Source organism: Numenius arquata, chromosome 9 (genome assembly GCF_964106895.1).
Source record: "Numenius arquata chromosome 9, bNumArq3.hap1.1, whole genome shotgun sequence".
Classification (NCBI taxonomy): Eukaryota; Metazoa; Chordata; class Aves; order Charadriiformes; family Scolopacidae; genus Numenius; species Numenius arquata.
This window is the reverse complement of record NC_133584.1, coordinates 9,130,749-9,158,024: the sequence shown is the minus strand read 5'-3', so window position 1 is coordinate 9,158,024 and position 27,276 is coordinate 9,130,749. Positions and strand designations below refer to the sequence as shown.

Here is a 27,276-nt window from a genome sequence, read left to right as displayed (position 1 = left end):
GTAGTTAATTTTGGAGGCGTGGGGTCGGTGTGAGTTGACGGCCGTGTCCTGTGGCAGTGGGGTGCAGCATTCCGGGCGTGTGTCTTGCCAGGGACGTGTCCCCGGCTGTCACGCACACAGGCAGCCTGCAGCCAGGAGGGGACAGCACGCTCGTGGTTTTGGGACAGAAGTTAACTATGCTTTTAATGAAGTCCACCGATAGGCGTGTGAATAAGTAGTAACTTGCTGTAATGCGTTGTATTTGCTGCGCTTTGTGCGTTCTTTTCCCGAGCGTGTCCGGGACGGCAGCGAGCACCGGGCGGGTCCTGGCAGCCGGGACGGGGCCTGAGCTCACGCCGTGCGGGCACAGAGACTGAGTCACCGTGACTTTGTTCCACGATGGGCTTCTGGTTCGCTTCTTAGTCATTAATTAGCGATCTCCGAGCGAGTTACGCAGCGAAACTCAGTACTGTTTAGAAGCCGAAGGTGCTGTCTCTGGCCTTCGTGCGGACCGTCCGCCCCCGGTGCCGTCTGACCCCCGAGGGCCGAGGTGCCGGCGTGTTCCGGACCCGCCGGTCCGCCACACTCGGGCCGGCCTCGGCCCCCGGGACGGGGATATTCTGCCAGAGGAACCCTCCCCGGTGAGACGCCGGGGCGCGGGAGGTGAAACGAAACGCTTAACGCGTGGTGAATCGAACGCCAAGGGATTTCTTATCCCTCTGCTGTTGGGAACGGTCGGGGTCACGCTTTCAGTTTGCTCCGGTATCGATACGGGGACTTTAGATAGAGAGGGGAAAGGACCCGAGTGGCCGTCGGGGTTGCGGGACGGGGCTGGCTACAGCCCGGCCGCCTTTGTCTGCCGCCGGCGGGGGGCGGGCCGGTTCCCGGCAGGGGCGGTGGGGAGCCCAGCTCCGCCCCGGGCCGCGCAGCTGCCGCCGGGCGCTGCGGGGAAGCGATATTTAAAACAGCCGGGAGAAGATGTGAGGAGCAGAGGGAGCGGCGGGGCGGGATGGGATGGGCGGCCTGAGGGGCAGCGCTGGGCGGGCGGGGCGGCGGTGAGCCTGGCGGAGCTCCCGCCGTGCAGGGGCTCGGCTCCGGCCTTCCTCCTGCCGTCTTCTCTCCCTGGCCTTCCTTCCTCCCTCCCTCCCTGCCTCCTCTCCCTCCCCACCGTCTCTTGGTAACCCCGAAGGTAACTCGAGAAACAGCCCGGGACCTGCGACGCCGGCGTTTCTGCATTTTTAAGGTGGAAATACCGGCGTGCCAGCAGCCGGCTGCAGCAGACAATCTTTTTTTTTTTTTATTATTATTTTTCCCCCACCAGAAGGCTAATCTTGTTTAGGTGACGTTCTTAAATTGGGACAAAACGCAGGAACGTCACTGGAGGGGAGCAAAAACCGGTAGGTTTCAGCGGGGGGGAAGTTGCCCGGCGGTCTGTCCGTCGGGCTCTGCTCGCTCCTGGTGCCAGGGTTTGCGTTTGGGCTGTTGCTTTTCTTTTTTTTTTTTAATTATTTTAGGACTACTAGACCTGCTTTCTTCAGCAGAGGGAAAGGAGGTGTGGTTCGCGTGAGAAGGCTGGTACTTAGGGACAGAAATCTCCCACCGAGAGAGCTTCCTCTGTTGAAATGTATTGTGCAAATATAGCATTGCTCTTGGTGATTTGTTGATGTTGTTTCTAAATAATAGCGACCGGTTTGGCATGTTAAAGTGCTGAAGTAGAAATGCCAGCGAATTCTGATATTCTTCGTTCCCGCTGCTTTCTATGTTTAGAGTTGTTGGGGGATTCAATTCTATACAGTAAGGCAGCTCTTTAAAAATAGCAGCGAAATTTGAATGATAGTCAAGTGAGCAATACCAATATTGAAATAGCATTAAAGGTATGGCTGGAAAATAACCATAAGTTACTTATTTAGCTCCTTGGCACAGCAGGACTCCTTGAACTCTGGCAGATCCTCTTGCATGTCACAGGGCTGTTAAACCTGGGCACGATGATTTGAAGCATCTGATTCTTTTTGGAGCTGAGGATTCTTAAACCTTTGAAGTTACTTGAAGGTTTAAGGTACCCTTGGTGGTTTAGAAAGAGAATTGCCTGGTATGTCTGTAGAAGAATAACAGAGATACCAATAATTTTGGAGTTTGTTTTAACTGTCAAACAAATATACTGTTTCCTTTAAATTTAATCTAAAACTGGGAAACTGGAGAGGTACAACTTCTTTTCTTTTTCCTGGCAATCCTGCCGTGCTGTTTCCCAGGGTAATGCAAAAGCCTTATAAATGAATGTTCCAAAATAAGGAAGACTCAGTGAGAAATTTTCCAGAGCAAATCATCAGTAGTGAGAAATTATTGCCAAATTTTATCTGGTTTCTGGGATTTTGTTTTGTAATGGGAAGTTACTTTGCTTGGAATGTATTTATCCAGGAAATAATCCTTAATGTGCTCCACTCTGAGCTTTGAGGCTATGTGTGGGGAGATTGAAGAGGGTTTAATTAAATGTAATCAAATATTGCAAGATCCCTGATTAAAAGGTGTAGAGCTTGCTTTCTGGTGACGTATGAGACACAGTATTTGTTTGTACTTTAGAAAAAAATAATTTTCATCTTGCAAACAGTTTTTTTTTTTTTTTCCCTGTTCCTGGGTAACTAGCACCCCTTTGTTTTCTTCACTGCCTGGTTTTAATTCTTGTTGACTCGCCTGGCGAGAGGCGAGCGAGCTTGGTGTGTCAGAGCAGGGTGAGGGAGTGCAGCCTGCGCGTCTGAGTCAGTGCGGGAGTGTGTGGGCATGTGAGGATGGCTGTGTGTGAGGTGGGAGTGTCTGGACGTGGCCCAGACTGTCACCGTCAGATGCCTCGCAGGAGGAACAGGGTGTAAGCGCTTGAATTCCCGTGTCTAAAAAACCGAGCGTGAAATCCTGGCCCCTGCTGAAGTCAGTATGAAGTTGGCTCTTCGTTTAAGTGAAGGCAGCGGTTCTGTGGTGATGCTTCTGGGTGGATGCGTGAGACAGTATGAGGGAAGATCAGTGTGAGCAGAACGGGAACGGGTACGTCTGCCCCTTTAGCTGGTGGGAGAAGAAATGGTGCGTGAATGTTGTTGCAGTGGGGGGGGAACCTTTGGAGTCGTATGTCTGCTAATGCTTCTGTTCTCAGGTCTGTGTGTGAGGGAGGCATAAAAATGAACAATGCAATGTTCACTTCTGTGGAATATAATGAACTAAAGTGCTGTTTAATAATAAACATCATCACGAGGAGGAGGGCATGAGACCATCCCCCTTTCCTGCCCCCTCCCCCTCCACCCCCTCCCGGGGACTGTGCGTGCGTGCCTGAGTGTCTCTGAGATTTCATGTGTGAGAAGACGATGAGTGTGTGTTTGGGATTAATTAGCCTGAGTTTAGCTGGTTTCATGCTTTACGTGCCTAGGGGCTACCCACAGTCACAGAGAGGGGAGGAGCTAGCTGTTGCTGGCTCAAAATCCTCTCCAGGGGTGATCTTGTTCGTGTCAACCATGAGCAATTAGAGAGATTAACTGTCTTGTTTTCCTTTCTGCCCTAGATTGATTCTTGTGAGGCTCTGGGACATTTGAAAGTGATTTGGAGAGAGCAAAGTCTGTGTCTGATGGACACCGAACCAAAGCCAGCGTGTGTTGTGCAGCAGGCTCGCTGCCCAGGAATGAAGTGCCCTCCTTCGGAGGACTTTCCTCCTCAGATAAGACTGTCTGAAAAGATACCACCAGTGAAGCCTTGCTTCAAGAAGAAGCAGCAAGTGCAGAAGAGGCTGGACACAGAAACTCTCCGGGCTTTGCGGCCGATTTTTACCAGTTTGCTGGGAGCTGGGACCTTGGATAGGGTCTTTGTGCCCCGTGGCCAAGGTGGTGGTCACAATGATTTATGTGAACCTGCTGTGAAAAAGTCTCTGGATGTTGGTACTTCTTGCCCCCAACCAGAAAGTAACGTGACTGTGCTGATGCCAACAGCTCCAGATGTGCAGAGTCAATTGCAAGGAGTTCATCCTTCTTCTGGGCATTCTGAGCAGGATGTCCAGTCTGGAGAGCAGGGCTTCTCACCAGAAACTACTCCTGGAACTGCTGCTGATAATAGTAATGAATCATTCCAGGATCATCCTTTGCACCCAACTGCTGGTGATGGTGCAGCTTGTCCTTTGTTCCCAGACAAGATTCTGGAAAGCTACACATCTGGCTTATTCCACGAGAATAGCTGTCCTGTGCAATACAACTTGAACCCAAGCAATAAATTCAGTGCTGGGATATTCCAGGATAAAAGTGAAGAAGCTTCTCTTGATCTGGTATTTGAGCTCTTGAACCAGCTGCAATATCACACCCATCAGGAAGACGGGATAGAAATCTGTGTGGATTTTCTCCAGGGCACTTGTGTTTATGGCAGTGATTGTCCCAAACATCACACCGTCTTGCCTTATCATTGGCAAGTGAGAAGGACAGCAACCCAGAGTTGGCAAAGTGTGACCAATGATTCCCAGGAGCATCTGGAAAGACTCTACTGCAACCCTGACAATGATAGGATCAAAGTGAAATATCGGTAGGTAACTGAATTTACTCCCTTACTAGCAAGGGTGCTTAACCGAGCAGCGGTCCAGAAATGTAACAGAATGTGCATTCTTTTTTCCTGATGTTTTGTATACAAGTGTTTTACAAATCCTGTGGTGTTTGTCACAACAGAAGATTCCTGCACACCTATTAAAACTACTATTTATCATTTGGAAAGTATTCTTTGAAGCTGAAGGACTTCGAAGTTTGTGAAGTAAGAAAACTTCAGTTCTGTAGAAATTCAGAGAGCTGACAGAAACTGTTGTGTAACATTGTACTTGTTCTTGACATTCCTAATTAGTCTTTTCTCTGTATTAGAAAAAGCGGCAGCATGACTGAGCCTTTGCAGGTATCGAAACAGGAATGATACAGCTGTTGCTTTCTGTCACTGTGAATCCAGATTGACTGTATGCGCTCCAAGCACAGCTTTCGTAATTACATTCTAAGCAACTAAAATCAGATAGGTGCTTTGTCAAGTCCTTTGATCTGAAATTTCATATAGTTGCTAGTACATGGTGATGTTTCAGCTGATTCACTATGAGCAACCCGAGTGATGCCTTCAGAAATGCTGATCATCTATTTAAATTGTCATCTAAACATGTTAAACTAGTCATTAGAAGTTATTGTTTCCTCTATACATAGTAGTGTTTATCTACTCATTCTCTGAAATTAGAAAACAACATTTCAGTTTCCCTGGTTATGTTATCAATTTAGGCTTGATCCTGTACCCTGAGATTTAAACCCAAAACTTCTTCAACTTTTATAATGCAGGCTCCATTTTGAGTAGTAGTGGGGAGTGCTGATGTTTACAAGTTCATTGGGTCTACATAGTCCATGTTTGTATGAAAGCAAGGTGTACACTGCTTTTTTTTTTTTTTTTTTTTTTTTTTCCCCCTGGAGGAAGCATACAATGCAGATTTCCCCTATCTTATCTGCCCTGCCATAGTCTGTGAGCCTGGTGCAGTTCAGAGTGACATTTCAGTAGTTGTGTTGTAAAAACTTCAAATTGCCTTTGCCATCTGAGTCCTTGTGGATTTGTTCTCACGGACTCTTCTTCCTTCTGCTTCCTGAAGAAGTACATCCCTTCTTCCTTAATGTTTTGATTTTCATTTACTATGCTGAGATTTCTCATTAGGTACCAGAGACTCAATCTAACGCTTAAACTCTATGCGAGTCTTTACTTTCACCTCACTGGATGTTGGATTAGGCACTAAAACTCAGGCTCTATCAGCCTACAGATTCATCCTTTCTACTGAAGGCAATAGCAGAGTATTTATACCCCACAGTGAAAATGAAAGTGAAGTAGGAAATAATAATTATATGTAATAGGGATCATATTTTACAGAATTGTCTTGAAAAAATGTGCCAGTCTGTTTAAAAAAAAAAAAAAAAAAATCTTGAAACTGCATAACAGATAAAATGTGCTGTATGTTACAACAGAAAAACTTCCATTTTTCCCAAGAATTTTAAATGATTTCTGGAAACAAAACAGCAAATGTAGAAATAAGACAAGCCCATGCAAGTAATTTAAATTTGACCTCTGAGCAAATGAGCAAAATGTTTTCTTTTTGAAGCCTGTATCACAGAATCCATTGCTACACACATGATCTATGTGTTGTAAATGATGGAGTTAAGAATGATTAATTTTAAAAGAAACAATGCTTCGTAATTGCTTAGTCATCTCCAGCCTGTAAAATTGGCTGCACAGCGTAGTCCGCCTTTGCACTTACTTTGCAGGTTTCCAGTCTGGTGGGTATTTTGGTCTCTCGGTACACAGAGTTTCTGTCTGAGCCGTAGCGGGTGCGCTGCCAGACCCGTGATGTTCTGTGAGCGTGAGGGAGGTGGGAGAGGCAGTGTGGTCTCAGAAAGCCCAGGTGTGCTGGGTCACAGCTCCGCTGCGGGGTCTGCAGCAGCACGAAACTCTGCTCTCAAAGCGGAGGCGGATTCTTTGAATACAAACTAGACTTCATCTCACTGAGCTGGCTGCCCAGCGAGGGTCTGCCTAACTGTTTTCTTCAGCTAGAAGTGCTCTACCGAGACTTATTTTAAACATCAGTATTTTCTAACTAAATTCTGTTTCCAGCTGCTAATTCTAAAGCCTGTACTCATATTCCTTCTCTTAAAAGACGTTGAGAAGATCCTTGCTTCAGTCAGTGCTGCAAAATCATGTCCCAGTGCAAAGCTGGATGGCTGTTGTAAATTTATAACATGCTTACCATGGAATGACAAACTGGTGGTTTCTGCAACTCTTGTACGTATTTCATCCCTTGGAAGAGCTTTGTGTTTGTGGATAAGTATCAGCGAGAACCTAGGAGTGAAACTTTTAAGACTAGAGCTTCTGATTTTGAACATTGAATCTGATATGCCTTAAAACTCAGTCTTAACATGGTTTTGAGTTAGATTTTGAATCATGGGGTAAATGCTATGGGGTTTTTCTATGTATCGTCACTAGTTTCTTCTTTCACAATGTCATCTTGTATCAGAAGAACCTGCTGAACCTTTAGCTGTGGACTTGGTGTGACTCTTCATGGAGTTCACTGGTGGTCACTGCAACCTGCCTTCCCTCGTGTTCCTGGGCGATGTTGTGTCTCCTGGCAACAAGATGCAGATAGCAGCGTGTTGAACCTTGCTGAGAGGCTCGCAAACATGCTAGAACAGCTCATCGTTCACATGGTTACCGCATTATTTGGCTAAAGCTATTAATCTCTTGTGGTCAGACTAGCTTTGCAGGCCTATCTATACAGATTGCGTACAACAGGGAAACGTCCGTTCAGCAGTTTGCATGTCCAAGAAAGGCCCTGCAGAAGCCGGCCTGACAACCGGTGGGTGGTAGCTGTTTATTCCCCTTTGTTTTAAACACAGTTTGTAGGGCATAATAAGTAATCGTTACAGTCTGCATGCATAATATTGCCATTGTGTACTGCTCCAAGAAAGTTGGGCCGTGCAAGAAAGTGTTGGGTTGTTGGCTTAATTGGAGAATAAGCTCTAAATTCAAATATGATGTTCTTCAAGTTGCTATTTATATAGATCTTTCTTCATCTCTGTGTTACTGAGATGAGTAATGTTAAAATATACGTTTAGTTGTTGTCTTTCACCTAAGGGAACATGATCTTAAAGTAGAAGTGGTGAACTTTGTTTAGTTACTTTTTTGTAATACGACTGCCTCAGATAGTCATTGCAATTTGGCCTCAAACTGAATATAAAACTTATGAAAAAGTTGTTTATATTTTTGTTTTCTTAAGTCGATCAAGTATGTAGAGCCAAATACCAAGCTCTCTAAACAAAGGGGGGGAATATGAACTTAAGCAGGTTAAAATACTTAGAAGCACTTGGTTTTCTTCATATGTGTGAGGAGAGGCCCTGGAGAAGTTCCAGCTTGCAGCTAAGTGTTTGAGAGCCCTGCCAAGTGCTGCTTTCCAGCCTCAGAGTACCCAAGCAGGGATATTTTAAGATGCTCTTTAGTAAGGGGAAATACTTGGCTGCAGAACCGAGCAGGTTTTCCCCACACACACACCTGTCCAATCATGCTTATGTTGCTTTTAAAAATAAGCAACATCATTACTGATTACATGAGGATTTGTTTAAAACAACTCTGCGATTCCTGACCCATCAGTTCCCCCTGCTTGGCTGAAAATTCCACCTTTTCCCTTGGCACAGAGACATTCCTGTGTGCCATGGGAACTGCAGCGTCTGTTCACCTGTGTGTACCCCGGCATATCCCAACTCATGTGAAACAACACCTGCTCATAGTTGCTTTGATTTCTTTTTTTTGTTTTTTGTTGTTTGTTTGTAATTTCTGTAAGATTTATGAAATGGCTTCTTCTAGCTGGAAGACAAAGGCCAAAATGAAATGGCCCCAGTCAGGGAAAAGTGAGTGAGCCTCCAATGGTACGTTCTTCCTGGGAGCTAATTACTCGGTATACATGCATGATTCTTGGATGAAGTCAAAGTAAATATTGTGTATTTCCCCAATGGGCATATGGAGGCACCTGGGAAGGTAAATACAAAAGGTAAATACAAAAATAAATGTAAAGGAAACTAGTTTTCCTTTGTTGTGTTCACGGGATAACTTGTTTCTCTCATGTTGTTAGGATATGCTTATATGATTTTAAAATCATATAGAGCACAGTGGAAGCCCTTCAGTCATTGAAGGACTTCTGCAGGTTGTCTGACCAGTTGAATAGTTAAATTTCAGAAGTTATCCTTCTGATCCTCACAGCTGCCACGGTGTGTGAGAGAACTCATGTGTTATTGATAACACCCGAGAGGAGAAAACAGCTGAAATTCACCATGCCTGGCGATTTTGTGTGTGGTGTTTCTTGAGTATACACAGCTGAATGGTTTTGAACTTCCTTTAATTCCTTGCTAGAAGGAATGCAAGACAGAGATTCTAAATAAAAAGCATATGAAGTGATTTTTAGAAGTGTTTGCCTTGTGCTTTATAATAATGCACTTCAATGAATTCCTGTTTGCTCCACTTTATAGTATCATTTACATATGAAATAAAACTAATTGGCTTCTAGCTATACAAATCTAGGGAAGTTAGAATTGTTATGTTGAGCTGCCGTAGGAATCGGCAGCCACTCATGTATCCCTCTTCTTGTTTCACGTCAATAAACAGATTACAGTTTTGGAAACAGCTGTCACCTGGCTTCAGGTTGAGGTCAGTCTGTTCCCTGTGTACTTATGGTAATAAAACAGCCCTTTCTGAAACAAAGATTTATAATTGGTGAAGCAGATTGCTCAGAAGAGTTGGTTGCAGGTAATCCAGCAGGCAGGGTGGCGCGGCATTGTCTGCCCTGCCCGGCTCCCTGCGGGAGAGGAACAGAAAAGAGTCTGTTACAATTATTTGCTTAGCAAAAGCAGCGGTCATGAAGTTCCTTCCTAGTCGGTACGTGTATTTGTTGAAATCAGTAGGGATTTGAGCTGAGTAATAATTGCAAAATTTGGTATTTGTCGTCAAATGTATAAAGGAGTCCTTTTTTGGGAAGCTGGACATGGAGGGTGTGACATGAAAACACTGGATGGAACATCCAGAAACGGAAACATGCAGAATTAGTGGTCACTCCTGAGTGTTAGCTTTGTATATCTCCATCTTACATAAAGCATTGATGAAATTAATGCAGTTTCATTATTTATCATAAGTCTCGGAAGTATTTTAAGTCCTAAAATTGGATAGAGTTCTAAAAAAAAAAGCAGCAGGCCTGCCTGTGCAGAACATTTTTGAAAAATGGGGCTTTGAAAATGGGGTTCCATCAAAGCGCTTTGGAAAGTGTTCATATTGCAGCTTTGTGAAAGTAAATGTCTCTCGTGATTTGAAACCCTGTCTTCCATCAGCTCTGTTGCTGCTCAGAGCTGGGCTTGTGCTATCTCTAGAACATCTACGGATATAAAAATTAAAGCTAACAAAACTCTCTTTAAAACATATCCCCGACCGGTGTGGGTAGGAGACCTTTGATACTAGCAGTCTCCACCTCGGATAAGCACATCCACATTTATCCTCCACTGGAAACAGAAAATGTAGCTTGGATTTGAATTATGAAATATGGTACATGCAGTGATCCTTGGAAGAATTGTATGTGTTTGACATTCTTATTGCTACAGATTTTTGAATCTTAAAAGTACTTCACACCAAAGGACCGTTTTAACCCAGTACCTTATGTCCAAAAGTGGCCAATGGTGGATTTCTTGGGAAGAGCAGAACAGAACAAACATACTTCTCAGTATACTCTCTTGACTTCCAGAAGTCAGTGCCTTCATGATCCAGAGATGGTATCTGTGTGTCAAGACAGCTTGCTGGAGACTTTATTTGTTGGGTTTTTTTTTTTTTTCTCCTGCCAGAAAAAGATCTGGGGCCAGACTTTCGTCTAAGCTGTGTATGTATCTGGACCAATATCCAAATAGTTGTCTCAGATTTACAAATATGCAGGTCAGGCCAGAACATCACTTTTCAAGCATCCCCAGTCATCAGTTGTAAAGACAAGAAAACCTGCCTTTTAAATTACCAGGAAAGCAGTAAAGCTACTACATTGATAGATTTTTATTATTTTTTGTTTTCCTCTCTGATGGAGCCTTTAAGTGTAGAGGTAAATCTTTTTGTATCGCCTTTCTCTTTTCTGAATCTTTCTTGCTCTACACCTCTGGCTTGGTTTACAGTCGCAGCAGAGAGCAGCTGTGTGACAAGATGAGGGAACAAATTAAGCAAAATATGAAACTAATTTCCTGCCCTGTCACCAGCTGCCCCTCTCTTCAGTTTAAGACTGATGAGATACTGAGAAGATCAAGACTGTGGGATCATGTTTACCGGCTTGTTTTTGTCCTTGCCCTGATGCAAAGTATTGCTTCTGTCAGGGAAGGTTCCTGTTTTCCTTTCACGCTCCTTGTAGCGATTAGGATTTGGCTGCATTTTTATCGCTGTGCTGTGAAGAGCTGTTTGAAGAATGTCCCATTGTGTTACCTGGGCCTGTGCTGTTACTTCCTGTGGAATCGATAGTGGTTTCGACGGGAGCAAATTTTGGCTGCTGTTGTCTAAGATCTGACATTCTTATTGCAGTACCTTTGCTTAAAAAGAAAGATCTTATGAAGAGGATATATTTTAAGTGAAGTTCAGTTTCATACAGTGAAGTTTAAACGCTTGGTCTCTCACCCAAAGCTGGACTACAGCCTGCAACTTCAAACAACTATTTGCTGCAAATAAGATGAAATATTGATGATTTTGGGTCACCAGAAGGTGTAAATGCCTGACTTACACCTCCTACAGTAGCTGAGTTCGATTTGACTAATCTTTTAACCTTAAGTACAAAAGGGTTTTGTACCTGTTTGGATCTTTTAAGCTCATTTGTTCCCCCGAGTGGCTTTCAGGTAGTTGCTATTGCAGAGAGGAACTGGTTTAGTCATAGGGAGAAAATCAACAGTTTCATCATCTAAGTGGTGCTTAACTCTCAGTCTTGCTCTGCATCACAGCTGTTCTGATGGGAACTGAGTTTCATTTCCTGTACAGACCTTTGTTGATCGCTAGGTTTCTTTTTTTTTCTGAACCCTGTTTGCGGTAAGACTCATGACATATAACTGAACTTAGGAGAAGAGTATGAAACCACATGTGTTTTCACAGCATTTACAAAAAATATTTCTCCTAGTCATCTGTTTGTACATAACATCTAGAGAACATTTGTCTTATTGAATGGAAAGAGCACAGAAGATTCACACGCCAGGCTGAAGTTCTTCAGAAGGATGCAAGGAAGAGTGAGCCCAAATGTCCTTATTTTAGCAGGCCATGATCACCTCGCAAAAGACTTCAATGTTGTAACTTGCTGGCACCTACTCAGTTCAGTGTCCTGAAGAGGCTATGTCTTTTTTTTTTTTTTTATGATTTTTATAGTTAGGGTACAGAGAAAATGTAATTTATTCAAGGAACCAGGTTCTGCTATTGAGAGCTACATAAAATTCCGACTTGCAGAATTTTATTTTGAACTGTGCTGGTGTACCACACCAAATTTGGGGTTGTGTGCTGTGTTCTTAAGAGAGTTCAATATGCTTATTCCTCTAGTGCAAATAATTCCATTGAACTGCTTTATTTTATAAATAGATACCTTTATTTGGTTAGCTAGTGAGGAGAAGTTCTTAAGAAATCTCTGTTCCCACCTCTGTCACAGTTTCTCTCTGGGACTTTGGAGAAGCTGTTTTAGTCTCTCTCTGCATCTGTTTTTTTCCAGGGAAAAATGGGGATATAATATTCTACCTCAGAAGCAAGATAAGACAAAATTTTGTGGTGTTTGCAGAGAGGTTTAATAAATTTTTCTGTAGAAAAAGACAGCATTGTTTTTATTACTGGTTTCAAGCCGTGCTGAAGGCTGTTCCTGCTGCATGATGCAGAGAGGCAGTGGGAGTAATGCTGTGCCCCACCAAGGTATTTGAGTACATTCCTTGCTTTCCCAAACGTCTGACAAAATGTAGCCTTCATCATCTCCTTCCCACTCTTCTCCAGACGGATATTTCTGGGTATTTCCAGACTGAGACTTCAGAGTCTATGGGTAACAACACTAGATTATTATTTTTTTTTTTATTATGTTAGCTACAAAACTCTCCCTTAACACAAAACTGCCCAAGGAAAGCATGAAGAGCAATGAACACCATTCATGGAGCTCGTTTTGGGAGGCAGTGTTGGGATGGCTCCATTTCACCCCTGCACACAAGAAAGGATTTTAATTGCTGGGTTTGTGTGTGTTCTGCCTCTGTCATCGTCGTAGTACGGAGTGTTTCATCGCCAGTGCATGTGAGCATCTCCCGGCGGTGGTTGGGTGGCAATCACATGCCCGGGATGTGGTATGTGCTTTCTCATCCTCCCTTTGGGCACAAAACAAGGCAATGTGTGCCTTGCTGCTTTATTGTTGGATTTTCCCTCTCCCAATCTATATGTTATCCGTATTCTATTCATTATGGAGGGTACCCTTTATATAGTGGATGCTGCACCTCAGGAGTAGCTGTACTGAAGATAAAGGGATGTTATGCTAAAGAACATATCAGACATAACCTTGAGGATCTCACATTCTTACTGTTCTTGAACCCTAAATTTGGGGTCTGTCGCCTATATTTAGGCCTCAGGCAGTTGAGAAGTGCAGTTGTCGCATTTGCTTTCATCACTGGCGTCTTAAAGCTAAAGCCAGGAATGTAATCACGCAATTACTTGCTGTAATCGCAATTCATTTTTTTTCATGGCTTTGCATTATGTAAGCTGGTAATAGGCTTTTTAATATACAGAGGAAGTGCTTTAACTGAAGAGCTATTATTAAACAACTTTGCTAAATATATTTTAGGATTTCAGAGCTTAGAAGCCATAAATGTTGTCACTTGAAAAAGTCAATACTTCTGAATAGAGAAATACACCGTTAAAGAATATGAATGTAAAGAATGAGCATTGGAGTAATACATACTTTATGTGAATCAAGGTTTTTTGCAAAAGAGTATCTTTCCTTATTCTCAATGTTACAATTGGGAAAAAAATATCAGGTAGGCTTTTGGGCATATAGTGTGTTTTTCAGATGCGGTCACTTAAATAAATGCATTTGTCTAAAATTTTCAGCTCTATACAATAATGCATTGTTATTCCAAATAATATATTGTTAGGTAGAAAACCTGTGTGGAGTTTAAAAGTTTTCAGTTAATGTATTTTTGGGTTCTGAGGTGCAACTCTTACTCTGAGAGAAACTTTAAGTAAACCCAGGTAGCAACTGCCCAGAGCTGGTGTCCCATGGAGGGGAGGGATGCCATCCAGAGGGACCTGGACAGGCTTGAGACGCGGGCCCACGTGAACCTCATGAAGTTCAACAAGGCCAAATGCAAAGTCCTGCATGTGAGTTGGGGAAAGCCTGAGCACAAATCCAGGCTGGCGGAGAATGGGTTGAGGACCCATTCTCAACCCTCCCGCTGAGGAGAGGACTTGGGGCTGTTGGTTGATGAGAAGCTCAACATAAGCAGGCAATGTGCGCTGGCAGCCCAGAAAGCCAACTGCATCCTGGGCTGCATCCCCAGCAGTGGGGCCAGCAGGGCAAGGGAGTTGATTCTGCCCCTCTGCTCAGCTGTGGTGAGATCCCTGTCTGCAGTGCTGTGTCCAGGTCTGGGGTCCCCAATGTAAGAAGGACATGGACGTGTTGGAGCGGGTCTAGAGGAGGAGCATGAAGATGATCAGAGGGTTGGAGCCACCTCTGCTGTGAGGACAGGCTGAGAGAGTTGGGGTTGTTCAGCCTGGAGAAGAGAAGGCTCCAGGGAGACCTTAGAGCCCCTTCCAGTCCCTAAAGGGGCTACAGGAAAGATGGGGAGCAATAGGACAGGGAGTAGAGCAATAGGACAAAGGGTGATGGTTTTAAACTGGAAGAGGGGAGATTTAGATTAGATATTAGGAAGAAATTCTTTACTGTGAGAGTGGTGAGACACTGGAACACTGGACACTCACCACCAGTTGCCCAGAGAAGCTGTGGATACCCCATCCCTGGAGGTGTTCGAGGCCAGGCTGGATGGTTTGAGCAACTTGCTCTAGTGGGAGGTGTCCCTGCCCATGGCAGTGGGGTTGGACTAGATGGTCTTTAAGGTCCCTTTCAACACTAATCATTCTATAATCAGGATCTTGACTTGAAGAGCGATGAAGTTGTATTAACCAAGCTGAAAGGCAGTGGTAGGTGCGTGGGAGCTGAGCTCTGCTCTTTGGCATGGGCAAGCACCAAACGCGGGGCGCTCAGAAGCGCTGTGACCTTCACAGTCAGACAGACCGAGCAGTTCTATTTAGGAATGGGAAAACAAGAACACTTAATGTGTTGTATCGTACATCGGCTCTCAGAAAGAGTGCTTGAAGGGGTGGCAATCAGCTGTTTTGGTGCTTGATGCCTGCACTCTTGTTACCATGAATTGTCAGCATAAGTCAGTGAGCGATGACCATCATGTCCTTCTCCGTTTGCTTACAAGGGAGGGGAATCTGATCCAGAAGAGGCAGAAGCATTGAGCTACAAAAATGTAAACAATTCTGAGCAGCAGACAATCATTACATTTTTCCGTACTGAGAAATAATTTGGCACGTTCTATGCAGGTTTTGCAAAAAAATGTTTAGCTTTCAGAGAAGTTATTTTCATTGTAAGCTGCCGTTAGCTGTCAGCCCTATCAATCTTTAAAATAGAGTCTTAGGAGATACATAGATGCACACTTAGCTGTGCACAGATTTTGTTTGTTGTAGGAAAAAACCACAATTTGTTTTACTGGAGTTGTATGTGAAGTTTTGATGTTGTTATAGCACGACTCAAAGAAAGCCATGTAAAAACCCGACCGTTCCCCACCTGTTTTGCATTAGAACATGTCTGCACACAAATACCCTTTTTTGCATATGCACTGTTAACCCCGAGTTTTAGGAGTTCATCCTGAAGATCTGCTTGCTCTGCATGAAAAGCACGAGGCAAAGCAGTCTCACGCTGTGTTCATCTCGGAACGTGTTTGTCCTTCCGCAGGGTCCCCCCCGTTGCAGCCCTTTGATTCTCCCTGCCGCGCTGCAGAGCCGTGGGGCTGTTGGAGACTGCATTTTAACACAGTTAAGCCCATATTAGAAATACCCAAGTCACGTATTGGAAGCCAGACGTGTTTCAGGTGCCTATGGAATTTGTTTTGCAGTCTTCAAAATTTCACAGACCTTTAACTTCTTAGGATATTAACCCATAGGTGATTACTTTTAGAAAAGCTCAGCAGGCTAATGGATAATCTTTATCACGTTTGGAGTGTATGTTGATTTTCAGATCCTCTTTACTTTGCACTGCATTAGCATAGGACTTCTGCAAACATTTTTGCATTATCAGTTTCCACTGTAACACGTGTAGCATACAAAGTTATAATAAAATTAAATAATCCTCTGGGTTTTACCACCTTTAGAAGAGAACAATTTACTCATGAAGGAAAGGTTTTCCATTTCTTTGCACTTTCTTGGAGGTCACAGATCTTTGGAGTAGGGAGAACTGTGTACGGTATTTGACTTGAAAAGAGATCAAAGTGAGAATTAATGCTCAAATTGTGAGGTTTTGTATTGAGAAATATCTTTTTGGGTATTTGTTTCATACAATGTGTAGCACGGTGTCCGGGGGGCTTGATTCAGGATTTGGATTTGTAGGTACAACATAACCCCAAAACAGTGAGTCTAACTCCTCAATCCAAAAGGATAATATAAACAATATCAATTACTAAATACAGTATTCTCAAAAATAACAGCTGCTTTAGGTACTGAAATTCAGAATTTTGGGACTATGTTTTGGTAAGAAAAAGCAAATGTCCCTAAAGCAGCATTAAAAATACATTAATGAAGAAATTCACTGAAAAAATCATGTTCGTGGTGCTGCCTGCAAATCCTACAAATAATAACACAGCTTGGTATTTCAGAGAGATGATTTCCTCATGATTTCACACATTGTTTTCAAATAAAGTAGATTGTAGCTTGTTGTTAGGGAACAAAATGACTACATACCAGAAAGGTGGGGTGATGTCTTATTTGTTTTTTCACTCCAGAAAGCGTGTGTGTTTTTTCAAGTCCTACATTGAATTTCAGTCCCTTGGTACTGGTGATTTATTCTGGTTAGTGCTAGTTTTCCTTCTGACTAGATCTGTCTTGTATCCAATGTTTGTCTTGCCGGGCTATTGTTATGTGTGTTTCCCGGAGTCGCGTGGGTGCCCTGCACCAGCCCCTGATGCCGTAGTGGGCTGAGGAATGTCAGCTTTAATTACTATATCCAGCTCCTCGCGGTGGGCTGCAGCTACGGTGGGAAGACACAGGTTATTAGAAGACACCTCCTACGCAGAATAGCTGGGTTCCTCCTGTACTTGTCTTCTACCCGTAATGATTTTGCATGCCGTTGACGCAAGTAGGGAACACGCTGTTAAACCTTCGACGGATTTGGTGTGATAGTGTCATCCTGACAAAATTTTCATCTTAATTAGTGGGGCTCTATGACAGTTTGCAGAGAAGCACGTGCAGGAAACTGGCAAGGTGTTCCTTTTGGGTAGTAAGTTCTCGGTGTGAAGGGGCAGAAAACTTGCTGGAGCCATCCCTGTGGGGACGGGGACAGGGACAGTAGCCCTCCGGGGGAGTCGTCCCTGAAATGGGTTGGACAAAACCCATGCTGGTTGGGGCTTGGGCTGGGGGGGCTGCCAAAAGAATGCTTTTGTGTCCAAAGAATTTTAAAAGTAGCTCATGGAGTTGCATTTTTAAGACATTTGATTTGACTTTTGGGACTAGTCTCTATCTTTAAATCTATATGAAAGCTTATTGAAAACAAAGAGAGCAATCTAAATCTACCCAGGGCGTCGATCCCCTGATGGTGAACCCATAGGAACAGACACGTTGTCCTTTTGTCTATGTGAGGAAATAATACTTAACTATAATTTCATACTTTAAATGGTGCTTAGCACTTCACAGACCCAAATGCAGTTAGTTGATGATGATAATCACTAAGAACAGCTACGCACCTGTACTTCCTATTGAGAAATAAAGGATCATTCCAGCTGATTGTCATTTTTTAAGGTGGGAACTCTCCAGTAGTTTTCTCTAAAAGTAGCATAAGAAAATTCTTTGGCAACTGTACCAGTAAGAATGTGAAATAGCGAGCAAAATTGCAGCCATTCTCAAGCAAATCTGTACTCATAAAATCATATAGATGTTTAGAATGGCTGCCACTTCATGTGGCAAATTTCATGCACAGTACTTTGATCTCTATGGTATTAATGTGCCAAAGTTTTTAAAATAAACTGTAGATTTCAAGTATCAGCTTGATTTATGTTTACTCTTAAGAATTCAAAGAAAATACTTTATGTAAACTCAAAAGCTGCATTTCCAGTTGCCAAAGATTAGTAGCTTTTAATGAATAACAGTAAACTGACAACTTGTAAAGAGATTATAAAAGTAGAAAACTAATTATATAAACAGCATTATTGTGGAAATATGTTAATCCCGGTTCTTAAAAAATGGCTTTTTTAGGGAATGAATATTACTGACATTTCTTCCAATTTCTATGGATTTCTTAAGTTCTTGATTGCTAATGAACCAGTGATTGTCTAATGATCAGCAGAGCTTTAGAACTCCATGCTTTACTTGAAAATGTTCTTTAATTTAATGTCTCTCTCTTAACATTGACTAATGAAACAGCGTTAGGAACTGTTTGCTGAGGCATTCCACAGTCACCATTAAACATGGCTTTGTAAAGTGTAAAGGAAATGCACTTTTATCTTCTCCTTTCAATAAAGGGTGTACTCTGCTTCTTAATTTGTAGCACCCTGTTGTCATTAGGTCCTTTTCAAAGCACCAGTCACTTTAAGTGAAGTTGCATACTGGCGTTGATTTTTGTAGCAGCAATATAGCTACTCCAAAAAAACCCCAAAAATGCAGTATTCCTCAGTGTAGGCTCCATAATTGTGAAATTATGTTTCCTTTTCATATTATGCGAGTTCTCTTCTGCTGCACGTGATGAAAGATACTCGAACTCTCTGGTGGATTGGCAGCAGATGCTCCTCATCTGGAGCCATTTACATTTTCTTTTCTTCCCTGAAGCACTAACTTTCACAAGAATAACCTTTTGAATAGTATAGGGCTGCTTCATCAATATGGTTGTGTGTTGTATTTACTTAGTATGCTCAAAATGTCAAGGATATGTATATTGATTTTTGTACCATTCATGCATACTGAATAAATGCCACGGGACTAGGAAGACTGCTGGGTTTGGATTTTTTTGTCTTTCTGTGCTAAAGACCATGTTTTTTCCACCACTGTCCATGGAAATTGTTGAAGAGTTCCTTTGCCCTCACAGCTCTTCGCACTTGCTCCTGTGTGGTGCCCACTTGTAGCTCAGGGGACATCCTCATGGTCACCAGGTGACATGAGGACAGCCAGAGCGAGGGTCTCTCTCTGAGGAGGACTATGCCAACTGTAGTTCCGACTGTCTGTTCTGTTACTTATGAATGGTCTTTTCAATGGCTTACAAAAGCTGAGAATTCTTTGTTTTTCTTGTTCTTTCCAGGGGACATGAGTTTTGGGTGGATTTGAATGTTATGAAATTATATGAAACTGTTGAGTTTGACCAAATGCGGCGGCTGTCCACACCTTCCTGCCCCAGCTCCAGCTCCAACTACTACACTGTCTGGAAATACTTCTGCAGGGACCACTTTGGCTGGAGAGAATACTCGGAGGTATTTAACATCTTTCAGAATCCTGCTTTTGTGTTATAACCCAAAACTCTGTGTACAGTAGATACTATAAACTCTATATATGTTTCTAGTCTGTTTCCTCTTCAAACAACCTGGTCTAGTGGGAGGTGTCCCTGCCCATGACAAGGGGGTTGGAACTCGATGATCATTAAGGTCCTTTCCAACCCAAACCATTCTATGATTCTGAGATTCAGGAGAGTTACTTAGAGCTATTGTTGAAGAAGATAATCAAGATGGTCAGTGTTGAACAGAAAAAGCAGTAAAAGGAGAATTCTGCTCTGCTGGGCTGCACCTTGAATTATCCCTGAAAACATCAGAGATGCACAGGCTGACCGAATTGTCAAGTTTGGGAGCAATCTGGCCTATGTCAGTACCAAGAAAGTCCTTTCTAATCCCTAGAAATCTGGTTGTAAGATGGAGGGACAGTTTTCTGCAGCCTTTTAAATACCACTACCTTTTAGCTTTGCAGTTTTTAATTTATTTACCCGTCTCCAAAGATACCTCAAGGCAGGATGTGAGCCTCCAGCGTGGCTGGATCTGGCCCCTCGCTGTCTGGGAGGCTGCACTGCACAGCGCTGCAGCTGGACAGGCCCTGCTCCTTAGGGACCTCTTCCTAAACATCTCCTTTAAATCTGTCCACCCATGGTTTATGCACACTCGTTCCAGTGTCACCACTGCCCTTTGGTCTTTAACAGCCACAGTTTTCCATATCAGGTTTTAAATAGGCCTTGTCTCTTCGAGCTCTTAACTCCAGTGATAGGCACAGAAGTCACGTCCACTGTCAACCAGGGTTGTGCTAGACAAAACCAGAATACTTCTGTTCCTTCAAATAAGCTCTCCAGTAAGCCTTGTAAATGCCTGTGGTAGTTAAGAGCTCATCTTTGGCTAACCAGAGCTGTACGTAATATTTTGAATAAAACCTCATCAGTGTTTTACAATTTTGGCAGTACCAGAAATACCTCCACCAGTGGAAACTAGATCACGTTCATCTTTTTCATGCGTCAGGCTGACTTTGTAAGTGTGGTAGGAAGCTTAAGGCAGAGCACTGTATACAGTTTGGGGCTTTCCAAATGAAAAAAAACATAATTATGCAAGAACTGGACAGAGTCTGGAAGAAAGCACCGCAAATAACAAGAAGTTTAGGATGTTTGACCTGGGAGGAAAAGTTAAAAGAACTGGGTTTCTCTTGTGTAGAAAACAAAGCTTTTCTTTTGTGTAGAAAAGAAAAAAAATATTTATGAGAATATATTAATATATAAGAGATTGTTCTACAGCAGACTTTGCTTTTTATATTCAGTGAGCAAAGGCAATAAGTAATTTCTGTCCAGGGAGTTTTAAGTCAGATATTGGGAATAACACTGGACATGTAAAAAATGTAAAAATACGATAGCACCAACAGCAGTTGTGTAGGGAAGCTGTGAAACCTGCCTTGTTGGAGATCTTACAGATCTTACAAACAGGTAATGGAACATTTCTCAGTGGTCTAAGTGTACTTGTGCCTCAGAGCAGGGGAAAGAGGAGAGGGGAAGGGAGTAGAGAGAGGTCTCTGGCAAAAATATTAATTTTTAAGCATGTAGTTTTTCATGTGTATGTTTTTGTTGTAATTTCTTGAAACAGCCTGTTGTAAGACTGATAGAAGAAGCCAGCTGCCGGGGTCTGAAAGAGGTTCGGTTTGTTACCTGGCATAATCAGTATATCTTAAACATCAAAGATGGATTCCAACAAAATGCGTGTTTCAGAAGAGAAATCAAGAGGAGACCCCTTCTTCGCTCATGCATTGTGCTGATGCCGTTTTTACAGTATGTATCCCAGCAAAGTGGAAACGTGATGTTTGTTGTGTCCATGGGAATTGTATTCCTTAAGATGTGGCAAGGAAATAGGCATCATTGGGTAGAAAAATCAGAAGAAATAATAAAAAATCTTGGTCATATTGGCAGCTCTCGCTTGTCATTTTTCAAGATAAATATTATCTGAGGAACTCCGTACTGCTAGGATCTGTTTGTTATTTAAAGGTTAGAATGTACCTTGTGGATTGCAGAACATCAGAAGCACAGAGGTACTTCGTGTTTGCCAAAGTATTGTCCAGCTTGCAGCATCTCACTGGGTATAGTGATTGCTGGCCTACCAGTTCTAGGTCCCATAAAAATGAGCATTCAAAAACACTTCACAGTTCTCAAGTACAATTAAAGCATGCCTTGTTTTTATTGTCATCTGAACCAGGGGTGAACACGCTCACCCATCAAAGGCCGAGTGAGGAAGGTGTTGCATTGTAGTCATTTTTGATTAGATCTCATAAAAATGCCATTTTTGTGATCTCACCAGCACAGCTGGAAATATTATTGTCAGAGTTCAGTAGTTAGGAACATATTGTCCTGTTAGCAAAGGGGTGGAAGTCATTAGTCTGACTGGCAGCTTGGCATGCTGGGCCCATCAAAGGAGCTTTAACTGCTGCAGTGGGTCTAGAATGCTCATTAGCTTGCAGAGTTGTTACTGCTTCTAATTGCGAGGTGAATGTGAATTTGGTCAGAGCCTCAAAACACGTGGCTGTTAGAAACATTTTTAGATACGGTTTTACAGGAAGGAAACGCAAAATTATTAGAGGGAGGATGCTGGTAAAAAGACCGAGCGTGGACTTGCTGGTTATAGCGATTCTGATTATCATCTTAATGAAAAATAAGGATTTTGCGTGTTCTCCTGATGTTTTGCTGCCAGAGACTATTTTACTACAGTGTAAGTCTATAATTTTGAGATATGCTAAAATTATGCAATTCCCACTAATTGTAGTGGACTCTTGAGGGTTCTACACTCATGAGGGCTTGACCCTAACTATTTGTGCCAGCCACCAAATCTATAAACTAAGCTTTGAAATGTATGTTGTTCTGGAGTGAACCTCATTCTTTTCTTTATCTTAAGACCTTGTAATGCTTACTTTAAAATCCACCAATTCTTAGCAAGGAACAAAAGAGTATTTTAAATATTTATGGGAGCTATCCTTAAGAAGTCAGTATTTGCCTCCACTTACCACACACCGCTGAGATTTTTTTGTCTCCCCCCTACTACCTGCTAAAATTGGGAAAGAATACTTGAATAGAAACTGTGGGAAGTGGGTGATAGTGATTGACAAATGTTGACTTTTTAATGGCTTCCCCTGTATAATAAATGCTTACAAATAATTTACACTAGTCAGAAGAAATGAGCAAAGTACACCAAAGGATTGCAGTTATTTTTATTGTGTTTGATGTCTTACTCATTAATCCATAACTTATTGTTAATTTGTGTTTGGTCTTCCAGTCCCAGTGTGAATGAATGAGGTTCTACAGTAACACATTTTACCCATTGATTGTAGGAGGGGAAAAAAATTATTAAATGCAGACTGTAATACCGCAGACTGCTATTTTGATAACCGTTCTTAGAAAAATCCATCTTCTGAGTTTCTGTTAAACTATTAATAAACAGCGAGAAGAATTTTCAGTTGAGTCAAATCCATGCAAATAAAGTGGGGTCCCTTTTTAGCTTTGAAGAGCAGGTGAAAGCCACGTGAACACTTTTTTTAAAGAGTATCTCTGCTCTGAAAAGTGTGAGTGCTGTTACAGTTTACCGTCTCTCTGATCCAAATTAAATGTATCATTTTAAAAATGGGCTTTTTTTCCCCCAATTTTTTTTTTCTACATCTGAAAAACTCAACCCACAATTAGGAAATCACAATAAATTATTTCTGGGTCATGCAAAAAATCACACAGTTCTCTCAGGCTCATGTATCACTGGCGTTAAATATTCTGAAAGGCAACCTTGATTGACATTGCTGTAGGTAAGATGTGAATAGCAGTAGAATTCTTATTTCTTGAGATAATTATGTTGGCTCTGCAGAGAAAAGCAGGCTAACGAGCAGGGACAATCAGCAGTTGCTGTGTGGCTGTGCCGCGAGAGCAGACTGGCCGGGTGCAGAAGTCACGGGTCCACGGCTCTTCAGGCAGCGTCACACGGGAACAAAAGAAGATTCATTCCTGAAGAGTCACTCGGGAGAAAATGGCTTTGCCTTTAGCAAAGCCTGGAGAGTTTGTTTGCTCCCCAGTAAACTCTCTTTTTACAAAGAGAGTTTGTAGGGAATCGAGTGTGCCTTGTCGCTCCTGTGTGCGAAATCCAACTGCGTATGTGCTGGGAGGCAGGATTTGGCCTTGGCTGTTGTGAATCCTCAGCTTGCCCAAGATGAATAGACAAAGGATTCACTTTCCCCATTTCCTCCTAGGCAGAACAGGTTTCCTCTTTAGGCTTTGGCAGTGATACGTTATCAAAACACAAGTGACCTGAAAAATTTCATGAACTTTAATGTTCATTAAACTTTAATTTAATTAAATTTAATTTAAGGTCGTCTGTGGGGTTTAGAGATAAGATTCACCTTGGGTCTTTCCAGCCACGCAGTGGGTACCTCTGCCTTCCGAGTGCACCTCACCTGCTTGCATTCACTGTGGGATGGTCCTGGAGTCAATAGCAGCTTTTCATAAAAAAATACTTTAGTAAAATACTCATCTGGTGAAACGTTGAGATAGTTCCACGTATTGTTGCAACTGAAAGGGAACCTCAGCAGCTTGCAGGAGCTGAAGAGCTTTGAAAACCAGAGCCTGAACCTGCAAGCTTTACATGTTCCAAGTATTTTCCTTGACGTAAGAGGGAGACTCCAGTAAGCAAGGATTATTCAGCTGGGTAAGGCTTGCTTGTTCAGATTATAATCAGGTGAACATAAGCCACAAATGCCACACTCTCTATCTAAATTTAGCAGCTTCGAGAGTGTGAAAAAATCTGCAGAGGTGCAGGTATTTACTGAGAACTAAGTCTTGCTGCACCAGAATTGGTGTCCTTAACTGGAATTTACTGGTGTCTGTTCTTTTTCTGACATCTGTGCTACTTGCCTGCCATGGCCGTTGCAGGCAGCAGCTCCCCTCCTTTGCCCCTTCCTGGCTCCGTCCCTGGCAGCATTCCCAACAGGAGGGGCTGGGCTGTCACATGGAAATAAGCAACTGCAAATGCAAATCTACCTAGAATCATACATCTGGCCTCTGCAAATGAAAATAAGAGACCCTTCCTCAGCGCAATACTGGGTAGTACTGAAAACACAGCATCTCCTCTTCCACATAATGCAGTGAAATACGGGCAGGTTTTGCCTATAAAATATTATTAGTTGAGGTTATTCATTGTTCATGTTGTACAAGAAAGTATATGTTTCTACTCTTTGTATTGTATTCTAAGGAAATCAGGTCAAATGTTGCCACATTATTAATATTTTCTTATTCTGTATGTCCTATTTGCTATGTTAAAATCACAAATACTTTATAGCCAACAGACAAAATAGTTGTATTTGGTAGCATTCTGCCTGTCTGTAGTTTATAACCCCACCCCAGAACGTGAATAATGATGACAGGAGGCTTTTAAACACCACCAAGCAGAAAAATTTCCCTACGTGGAACAGAATCCCTGAAAGCCAAGGTTTTGTTATTCCTTTCTGTCGATGGGGGAGTTATTAAAATAGCAGAAATAGTTGGCATGCTTGTTTCAAACAAGCATTAAAGATATGTGAATTGGGACAGAACTGAAGAGCAGCAATTGCTTAAGATGTGTTGGTGGTGAAATAAATGTGATTTGAAGCTCTTCTGTTTGTGAGTGTTTAAGCACAACCTTTTTCTCCTTTCCCAACTAGGACCTTAGGTGGGAACTCTCCGGTGCCCTCTCCATCAGCCGAACCAGCTTCCTCACATGTCTTGTCTCCTGCTGCTGTTACCTCTCCAAACTTCTATCCTGAAACCTGGATTAGTATGGATCCATCTCAGGACTTTATCCAAGTGCCTGTTCTGAAGGAAGATAAAAGCTATAGAACCATTTATAACCTGTTTCACAAGACTGTGCCAGAGACCAAATATAAAATTTTGAAAATTCTGAGGGTGCAGAATCAGTTTCTTTGGGAGAAATACAAAAGGTAAGGTAATGCAAATGCCATTCTTTTACAATACTGGAAAAAATACTTTAAAATATGTAATTTGGGCCGCAAAATATAAATTGATCGTTAAGTAGAATACATAAACTCCAGATTTTTCTGAAGAAAAGGAGCATCTTCAGTTGAACAACTTTATCTGCAAAATACTGAGATATCTTACCCTGAAATTTCCTGTGTCGATGGTTTAATATACTGTCTACTGATAACTTCCGTAAAATACATCTTCGCAGAAATTTCGAAATAAATCTAAGATATCTAGTTGAAAAATCTTTCAGTTCACTTTTAAGCTGAACTAGGAGGAATTGTTTTCATCAGATAATCTCTGTGTTGAAGATAGCTATTCTTGCCTTGGTTCCCCAGAACGCAGTGACCCAGGGTCTTGCAGTGGTCTCGCAAAGACAACCCCCGTGTCAGTCACTCCCATTCAAACCAAAGATACTGTGTCTGAAAGTTACCATCCATTGACCCCCTCAGAACGGATATGAAATTAGATTTGTGGGTTCTCTCCCCCTTTTTGAGAAATGCAGAATCTCAGGAGAAGTGGAGGGATGGGCTGGGGGAACAGAGACTGACTTTCTTACAGTGCTCATGCTGTCCCAGAGCATCTTCACCCACCCTGCCTCAGTAATTCCTCTCTGTGGCCTCTTCTGAAGCTGTAGTGGGATTTAATTTTTGCACAGCCCTTGTTTTCATTCTGGAGAAGATTTCCTTCCACATCCAAGTTGGAATATAGGCAAAGATAAGCATGCGCTTGTCCAGCTGTTTTGCCTTTGCTGCTGCACAAGCGAGAGAGCTCTGCCTCCAGCAGTTAGCAGCTCAGGACCTTTAAAACATACTTATTTCACACAAAAGCTTTATGTGAAAGAGGAAAACACACTCTGGTATCCATACAGAAATGTTTTCATATCTCCTCTTACAGCTCTACTATTCCAGAGGATAATACTGGTACTTTAAGAGCTGTAGTGAAAACTGCTTTTCCCTTACAGATCTGCAGTGAATACTCATCTTCACTTTCCATTTTCTATTCCAGGAAAAAGGAATATATGTCAAAAAAAATGACTGGGCTTGACAGGATAATGAACGAAAGGCATTTGTTCCATGGCACCTCCCAGGACGTGGTGGATGGAATCTGCAAGCACAACTTCGACCCGCGCGTCTGCGGGAAGCATGCCACCATGTTTGGACAGGGCAGTTACTTTGCCAGAAAGGCAAGCTATTCCCATAATTTTTCCAAAAGGTCACCCAAAGGAGTTCATTACATGTTCCTGGCCAAAGTCCTGACGGGAAGGTACACGGTGGGTAACCACACCATGAGGAGACCTCCACCGGTGAACCCCGGCAGCATTACCAGCGACCTCTATGACTCTTGCGTGGACAATTACTTTGAGCCTCAGATATTTGTCATTTTTAATGATGATCAGAGCTACCCTTATTTTATTATCCAGTATGAAGAAGTTAGCAACACTGTCTCCATTTGATAACCTGTGCTGCTAAATTACTCATTTTAATAAACTCTCTTACCTGGCATTGGTAGCAGTTTTTGTGGAAAAAAAAAATATAAAATTGGACATTGCAGAACTGATTAAATTACTTGCTTGGAAGGAAGTAAATCTCAAAATATAGAAAGGAAGATCTGAAGTGACCAATTGTGCACTTGCTGTTTGATTATGTATGTGCAAATTGTAAATATTTTTCCATTGTTTATAGTTGAAAATCTGTGCCTTTTGTTATAAAACACTGTTTATTTATGTTAGTAAATATTCATGTTTAAAAATGTGTGTGTGTATAATTTCAGTTGCGTTCTGTGCATATGAGAGCAGCTAGAAAATTGCATATGCCCTCGTCTCGAAATCTTGTGGATGGCCATTTCTAGGTAACCAGAACCAGATACAGATTTTCATCCCAGGTATATTAAATAAGAAATTCTCCCAACCACTATTTTTTATTACTCTATTTGAGAAAGACTGGGGGAGATTACAAAACTAACATTCTGCTCATACTTTGGATTGTTAAACAGGACAGCACAAATAAATACATCATTTT

At 42.3% G+C, this 27,276-nt stretch overlaps 1 protein-coding gene across 1 annotated transcript; it reads left to right on the top strand.

Annotated features, from left to right (window-relative positions):
- Positions 1–963: 963 nt before the first annotated feature.
- Positions 964–27,002, top strand: TIPARP (TCDD inducible poly(ADP-ribose) polymerase). Its single transcript, XM_074153639.1, has 6 exons — positions 964–1,376; positions 3,521–4,521; positions 19,061–19,229; positions 20,865–21,046; positions 24,940–25,215; positions 26,264–27,002. The coding sequence occupies exons 2-6, from the start codon at positions 3,584–3,586 to the stop codon at positions 26,709–26,711; spliced, it is 2,013 nt and encodes a 670-aa protein (XP_074009740.1). The 5' UTR covers positions 964–1,376; positions 3,521–3,583; the 3' UTR covers positions 26,712–27,002.
- Positions 27,003–27,276: the final 274 nt, after the last annotated feature.

Excerpts from the sequence above, each read along its gene's own strand:
- TIPARP (XM_074153639.1), top strand. The coding sequence starts at position 3,584 with ATGGACACCGAACCAAAGCCAGCGTGTGTTGTGCAGCAGGCTCGCTGC. Across the intron at positions 21,047-24,939 it reads GTGCTGATGCCGTTTTTACA|GACCTTAGGTGGGAACTCTC; the intron begins GTATGTATCCCA and ends TTTCCCAACTAG. Across the intron at positions 25,216-26,263 it reads CTTTGGGAGAAATACAAAAG|GAAAAAGGAATATATGTCAA; the intron begins GTAAGGTAATGC and ends TTTCTATTCCAG.